At 32.4% G+C, this 8,500-nt stretch overlaps 1 protein-coding gene across 24 annotated transcripts in view; it reads right to left on the bottom strand.

The window, feature by feature from the left end:
- The window catches only part of LOC108684199 (twitchin), a 105,061-nt gene that overhangs the window by 57,188 nt on the left and 39,373 nt on the right, over positions 1–8,500 (bottom strand). For 19 of the 24 annotated variants that reach the window (XM_018188392.1, XM_018188399.1, XM_018188391.1 and 16 more), the window contains 6 exons: positions 7,253–7,297; positions 5,176–5,214; positions 4,352–4,390; positions 892–1,042; positions 494–730; positions 28–164 (listed from right to left, as the gene is read on the bottom strand). In XM_018188392.1, coding sequence (XP_018043881.1) covers positions 28–164; positions 494–730; positions 892–1,042; positions 4,352–4,390; positions 5,176–5,214; positions 7,253–7,297 — 648 coding nt within the window. The remainder of the gene's footprint in view (positions 1–27; positions 165–493; positions 731–891; positions 1,043–4,351; positions 4,391–5,175; positions 5,215–7,252; positions 7,298–8,500) is intronic. The other 5 variants (XM_018188400.1, XM_018188375.1, XM_018188379.1 and 2 more) reach the window with 5 other exon arrangements.

The raw sequence follows: 8,500 nt of genomic DNA on the forward strand, positions 1-8,500 counted from the left end.
GTGTGTTGTATGTAGAATTAAACGTACCTTTTCTACTTTCTTCAATGCCGGCATGGGCTTCTCGACTTCCTTCAAATCTACTTTTTCTTGCTCAGCTTCTTCTCGCGCCCATTTTTGATATTTCCTCTTCTTCAACATAGCACGGAAGTCCATGCCACTGGCGTCTGTCATTATTCATCCAACAAATTAAAAATAGTAAAGCAAATTTTGTGTTATCACTAACGTACATATTTTAAATATTAGAATTATAGAAATTATATTAAATTTAAATTAAATATGATGTAAGTATATAATATCTAAATTTTTCAAATGTAAATAAATAAAATAAAAAAACACAATTCGTTCTTATTTTTTGTTTGATATGTTTGTGTGATGTTTGAGCTTTATAGGATTAAGTTACTGATCTATATTAACTGGACATCATGCTAAGACAAAGATTGCGTTTCGGATACATGATAAATTATATGACTATAAGAGTATTAAATTGACTCACCGGAAACATAGAGCTGCATCTCGGCGGAATCTTCGCCATGGATGTTGCTCACGACGATCTTGTAAGTGCCCTCGTCGTTGGGTTTCGTCTTCCTCATGCAGAGGGTGATCGTGTTGGTCTCCGAGTCAGTGAGGAACTTGAAGCGGCCACCCTCGATGATCTCGGTAATACCCTTGTAGAATTTGAAAGTTGGCGCGGGCGTGCCTTCCACCGCGACGGTAAGATATGCCGTCGAGTCTATAAAAAGAATGCCAATAGAATTAATATTGTTAAAACAAGAATATGTTATTAAAAATATTTTACGTTGTAAGACATTTATTATTGCTGCAATTACATATATTAATTAAAAAAAAAATTTTCTATAAGTTTTCTATGGGTTGAAGAGCAAAATGCATTACCTTCGACAGCAGAGTACGATTCCTGAACATCGACGATCTGGGGTGGTCCAGCTGGTCCAACATCTCGCAGAGGTGTACTAGGTAAATTGATTCTATTCTCGAGGTCCGCCACGCTGGGTCTTCTGATGTCCGCTGTACTCGGACGACGACGCTATGCCATTCAAATAAAAATGTGATCAAATTTATACACACTTTGCCATCGTATTTAATATTGACATTGAAAAGCATTTAAATAAAAGCGAGAATATTTAAAGCATAACGCGCGACGACTTCTGCTGATCATATAATTTAAATTTGAGTTTAATAAATCAATGTAATCAAAGAAACGCAAATCATGATCTGTGTAGTTAATAAATGATTCATACCTAATAATAAAAAATGATAGTTAGATAAATATTTACTTATTTTTTACAAATACATCCTATTTCTTTTTTGTAACAATACAATAAAAATTAATTTTATTATTTTTAAAATTATTTCTTGCAAAATAGAAACTAACAAAAAAAAAGCAAAGAAATGGAAATCGCCATTGTCGTTTGAAAAATCTGCAGCGCTCATGCGATTTTGCATATTTTGTACATTTTAATTATTACTTACGTTTATTTACATTTAATCATTGTGAGTTAACGTTATTTACATTGAAAATTAATTTACATTATTAATCAGCGTTACGTTTCACGCATTAGTGACTTTGTGTTAGTCACTAAATCAAGTGAGTTTCAATAATGTTAGTGACAATTCTAAAACACATCCTCTTGTCAGAATACATTGATTAGCAAGATGGGATCAATAAACATGGGTAATTTCACTTTCCGACTTTCATAAATTCTTTAATTGTAAATAGCTATTACGATTTCAAGGTTTTCTTATTTAATTTTAACAGGTGTTTTGAAGGATTAGCGATTATTGTTAATCTTCAATTTAATTAAATTTTTATTTTCACATTTATATTTTTTAACAAATTATTTTAGAAATTTTGTATAATCAACTTACTTGCCTTCCATTTCTACATGTTTATCTTCGTTTGCATGCAAAGAAAATATCTTAAATAATTTGTGATAAATAATTAATCGAACGTGTAAGAATCCCTTGAATACGTATAGTCGGACAAAGGAAATAGAAAGGGAATATATTAATCAGATGAAAAGATTGATGAAAACAGGAAAACATAAAATTTTAATATTTTTTAAACATTTGTAAAATCATTCTGGTAATAGAAATCATAAATGATACTAAAATCTATTTATAGACATTTTTGCATCATTCCTGCTTTCAACTTTAGAAACAAATGAGAAATGCTCTTCCGTTGGTGAAATAGATGTTCTTATACGATAATGAAGATGTGATATTTGTGCGTCGATGCACAATTCGTGAAATTGTGGCAAAACGCATTTGCCATGAGGTGTGAATCGCAAAGTAAAAATATGAATCACAAGTTACGCGTGGAATGAGAATTTAAAGCCGAAGTTAGTTAATCATTATTTACATAAAATAGTCGTCAGTCAAGAAACTTTTAGACGGGATTAAATTGCACAAGAAGGGACAACTTTACAGAAAAAAATAAAGATACAAATTCAAAATAAAGAACTATTCTGTAATTATAAAAAAATACAATATTAAATTTAATATTTGCAATGTTATGTTATTATTATATTATTATACATACATTATGTTATTCCTACTAGTGCAATAAAATTCTTTTTTTTTAAATCTATGGCAATCTAAGGCATGATAAGGACATCATTAACGATGTTCTTGGTCTTACAAGTCGTCGTTAGAATACTAAAAATACATTAGAAGAAAATTAATAAAAGATACAGAAAGTTGAGGAAGAGAATGATACGTGAATTCAATGTGATGTGTATGACATGAAAGATTATTTTTATGCTTTGGCGATGAAATGATTGCTTACTCCGTGAACCAATCTGATCCTCGTCAATTAAATTGCCGTTCGAATATTCGTCTAATGGGAAAATCAGTTATCAGGATTATTTACAAAGAGACACATTATCTACACGATATGTACAAATACGATGCCGTACATTTATAAATCGGAATGATGAGATAATGGAACATGTTTAATGTTTCAAAAAGCGACATCGTATTCGTGACGATGAGAATGAGAATATTTCGATCGAATCTATTTAACATATAGTGTGAGCACGATGAATATTTACACCTATACATAAAATTCTACATAAATAGTTATTTCACACATATATATATATCTTTGACATATAGGAGCAAACTGCTCAGTTTCAAATCTATCGCAGCGATATGCAGAATTGCAGAAGAGAACTGAACTCTTCGACGTCAATCTTTTAATAAAAGGACAAATTATTATGATTAATTATAAGATATATTCACCACAATTTATAAATAATTTCATATAAATAATAAATTATTTTTAGCAATAAAAAAACAATAAAACAATTTTATTATTAGATATTAAATTGAGGTATTTCTATAAAAATAATTTTATTTGGAATAAATTTTTAAACATTCTATTCGTAGGATACCATGGACGCTAAAATAAAATTGCTTTTATTCGTAGGATACCGTGGACGCTAAAATAAAGTTGCACTACTGCGACAAGTCTGATACTGAGTCGTACTGCAACTACTAAATTTTTAATGGTGGTAGATCTCGCACAAACAATTTTTTCAAAATTGAGATTGATAAAAAAATATGTCAGCAATTCCGCTTTCTCCATGGATTATTTATAATGTAAATTAACTCCAATTTCTTACCACCATTATAATCTAAACTGCATCTAAACTGCATCTATACAGCCGCATAAAATGTACAGGTGTATCCGCTCGAACTAATAAGCAGAATTTCCGCAACGCGGCCGCAATGAGCTCCTTCAGGCGTTACACATTGAACCGATTCATGTTTTTAATTTTAATTACAAAGTTCGCACATAAATCGATGCAATGTAAAAAAAATCGCCACCTGCAAGCGCATTTCGTCGACGTTGACTATTCGCGAAAAAGTGCTCTTTGCAAAAGATAAATATTTATAGAACATACAGGTTTATAGAATAACATCCAAAAACTTTGCTCATATTAATACTGATTTCTTTTTAATAAAAAGATAAGGTAAAGAAAAATCGACAGATCTTTGCGCCGTAAGAAAACTTTCCTTTCTGATCTCTTAATTTTGATAAAATTTTTTATTTAGAATGAATAATAATCTTAAGCAGAATTTTATTAATAAATAATAATCTCTCTATTAATATCAATCAAGATCTTTTAGATCTATCAATTTTTGTAGATTTTTGGAGGCTATTCAAAAATATCCTGTATAAACAATTTTCAAATTTTAAGCACGCAATAAACAAGAAAATAATATCGAGATAACGTATATATAAACGTAGATAACGTATATGTAAATGTATGTACAAAATAATATAAAAATATACATATGCGTACACGCACAACAGAGATATTGTGCTAACCTCTTTTTCTGGCAGCGCGCCTAGTCGGCCGGGCTTAGTCTGTGTGTGGTGCGTGAAAAAATAAAAGATGAGATAGAAACAGAAATAGAAACATAAAAGGGGTGGGCAAAGAGAGATTAGAATTTTTTATTTCTGAGGGGGGGTTCCATAAAAAGTGGGCTCTTATCTTGGGAGTGTTCAATATAATAGGGGGAGGGAGTGATTCATTTTTCGATGTGAGAGAAAAGAAAACTCAAATTATTGATCAGTAAATTATTTGCCAATATGCTCTCACGAACATATATTATAATATTAAAAGATATTAAACCGGTATTAAAAATTACGGTAATAAACCGCAAATGGTTGAGAAAATAGCGGCTAGCGTGTTTACAGTAGCAGCAGCAGCAGCAGCAGCAACTTCAAAAACTTCAGTTAAAAACATGTCATCAGAATTATGTTTTTTATTATTATTAATATCATCATCGTCATATATTGTCGTTATTGTTATTAATATTATTATTGCCATCCCGTGGTAACGCGTAGCGTTGCTTTTGCCTCTCTCATCGGGGACTTCCCTCGTCAAGTACGTTTTTAGTTTTCGTTTTAGTTATTGGGCTTTTATTATTTTGTCTTTCTGTAGGCGAACAAGGAAATAAAATCGACGCTTAAAAATATAAGAGCTTGAGGGGGGGAGGGCGCAAAAAAATAGAAAAATCCAAAAAGGGCGGTCGGTGTCCGTAAGACAAAAAAAAAAGAAAAAAGACAGAACAATACATGATACGAAAGATTGCTGGTATAGTATTTTGAGCAGGTAAGCTTTGTGTTATAGCGAACACAAATCTCACCTTTGTTTCGAAAACCTCACCGGGCCGTAACTTTCCCAACTGCAAAAATCACAGAGACGAACACATGAGGGTCAAGTGATTGCTCGTCATCGTAAAGATATTCCTTTTGTCGCTTTTATTAACACGGATTTTTGTTAAAGTTTCCCGATAGATTTATACAGAACGGACATTAAAATACCTCTTCCTCTTTTACAGAAACAGTTGACAAAAAGCGCTGATTTCGAAAATGGAAGACAAAAAATGCTCCTGCGTGCTGGCTTCGCTATTTCTGTTAAGGGGCAAGAATTGGCTCTTTTTGCCGAATTAAAACGGAATTGCTTTTTGATTATTTGCTTAGGACAGAGACTCGGTAAGGACACGGATAAATAAAAGTCTGAGATTGAAGGAACAAGGAAGAATCGCGGTAGACGAACACAAATGGGGGCTGTTCGAGGCTCGCCTTACCGACGTTGCGACAGCTTGTGCGTTTGCATTTCTGCGGGTGCATTGCTAGACAGAACAGTGCGATTCGGCGGTGCGCGTTGTCAGCTAATACGTCAGTGAGTTTAGGTGCAACCAGATTGCATGTGATCGTATGAAAGAGACGGATCTTTTAAAGAATGAATCGCCATTCGTAAGAATAATCTGAAAACTGCATGTCGATTATCTCAAACCTCTGTTACATCTTCATTATATTCATATGAATTTCATAACAATTTTGAACTATAATTTAATTGCGGTTTTATATAATCGCTATTTCATAAATTTATTATAACTTTTTAATATAATTATTTTAATACAATTATTGATTTTTTACAAGGTTACATAAAGGTTCAACATAATCGATTAAAGAGAAGCAAGGGTGTATCCGTGGCTAGTTACAAAATCGCAACATTATCTTAATGAAATTATTATTTACACTCATAAATACCTTCAATATATTGATGTTTAAAATTTCGTCACAAGAGAATTCAGAGGAGATTTTTAGAACAACCCATATAAATTCGTTCGAGTCCAATCAAATTCTTGGGATTTTCACTTTTGCGCGACAAAATGTTCGAATTTACTAGATTAGTATGCAAGATAATAATTTAAATTTGATAGTAATGTATATTCAACTAACAGAAATGAAATAATAAGTGTTTCACACGAACGATGAAGCTTGATCGTCAGACATGATTCACACATCTTGTCGCGCTACTCAAGATATTTATTAGCGTCGATGTCTATCTACAACGGCACAGTGCTTGCCAAGATCACCCAGTGATCTATTGGATAAAGATGTAAGCCAGGAAAGATTTAAAATCTCATATGCGAGTGATTAACATGCACACGAATAATCCCTGACTTCTTTCACTTCTCTCATCTCGCATTATCAATTAATATTATTGTTATTATTATTATTATTATTATTATTATTATCATCAGAATATGCATATCGGTTGCAACAGATCCGTGCCAAGTGCAAAGATGCATTCGTTTTTTACTCGCTTTACGATTTTGGATTACGTATGTCGAAAGGCACGTGCGAGATATTGCTCCAACATCTTTTATTTTATCAAATTAAACAAGATCTTCCAAAATATCTATTAATATTTATTAATTTTCCAAAATGTCTATTATAAGAAATTATGTTAAAAAAAGAAATACATTTTTTTAAAATAAAGGATGCTGAAACTTTTCCAAAGTTTACACGTCATCGTCGAGAATTTAATTGTTTGCTTTCGATGTGAAATTTATTCATTAATCGAAATCAAACCATTATCGTTATAAAATGTGCGTGATTAAATTCAGGACGACTCGTGCCATAAAATACGACCACATTAAGTAAATAGTAGTAAAAGGAGCAGGCAAAATCGAGCAAAGACAATCGGAAAGATTTCACCATTAATAATAAAATTGCATTAAAAAATTGCATTAAACTATTTAGTTCTTTTTTATTTATTCCGTAGTACGGATTCTCTTTGCGCGATACTCCAGTGAGTATAGTGTACGAAAGAGTGTGTGAGAAAAGTAAGTAGAAGTGCATTTGGTAGTCGAGTAAGGGTTGCAGACGAGACATTCGCTTCCGCGTTTTTCTCTCAGCGATTTATCTCACCTTTCGCTCGTCCAGCACCTCGCCAGGACGAAGCTTCCTATGCTCCTATGGATCAAATCTCTATTAACCACTACTGCGAGGTAAAGATGATTGTATTGTGCACGTGTATGTTTGTGTTTGCGTGTATACACAATAAATGATGCTGCAACATGTTTACATTGTATAATATGATCGTTTCGATCGATCGACATTTGTCCTACCACCCTGTTAGACATATCAAAACGCATTCCCCGCTTTATCTCTATCTTGAAACTGAACCAAGTCTCGCGAAATTGACTAAAATTAATTACATCAACGCAAGTTATGCGTCTGTTTAATTTTAGTAACTTTAATTAATGCTTTTCTGCTATTTTCATTCCTGAAAGTTGCTCTAGTTTTAAGCAGTTAAGCTAAAAATGTTTATTAAGATGTAAAACGCTAATTATAATTTAGAAAGATTATTTTAAGACAAAAAAAATGTAGGATCTTATCTCGAATTTTACGGGGAACGCCTTCGATCGTCTCACTCTCAGCTGGGATAATCCACATAATCATCAATTATCCGTGTTTCTTCGATGTTCTTCTTCAGGAAGTGAACTTCCGTTTAGTTCTTCAGATTCTTGCTTTTTGCAAATCAATATGCATCAATCTTGAACATCCTCAATATTACGTATCACAAGTTGACTTTCCATTCTCTTTTTCTTTTTGAAGAAATGCCTTTGCTGACGATGGAAGATAACGGAACTCAATTTTTTTCGGAGGAAAGGACAAAGGAAGAAAAGAAAATGCTTCAGAAGCTGGTAAACTCTGGATTTTTCACTGATGAGGAATTTCTAATCTAAATCTCACGCCTTGCTGACACTAAACGCGACATGCGTCACTCGACGAACTCGTTGTCGGGGATTCACGGCGCGTATCTATCACGAGTACGACACCACTAAGACCATCACTGGACTTACACTATAAAACTCAAAAAAAAGCTACAAAAAACCCTAGGGCCAACCAGCAGTAGCCAGTCTACCTACTTGTTCGTCGAGTGTCTTACGCGACTCATTAATCATCTACCTAATGGGACTCGTACAAACACTTTGCACTTTGAAATATATTCAGTATAACATATTCTAAAGTAATACAGAAAATGGAAACCTATATATAATTTTATATATTAAATTAATTTGAAGAAATATAGAATTTGTAAAAAAAATATAAATTATTAATTCAATAATAATATTAAAATACATATATTTCAATTAATTTAATATATGGATT

Source organism: Atta colombica, unplaced genomic scaffold (assembly GCF_001594045.1).
Source record: "Atta colombica isolate Treedump-2 unplaced genomic scaffold, Acol1.0 scaffold127, whole genome shotgun sequence".
Classification (NCBI taxonomy): domain Eukaryota; kingdom Metazoa; phylum Arthropoda; class Insecta; order Hymenoptera; family Formicidae; genus Atta; species Atta colombica.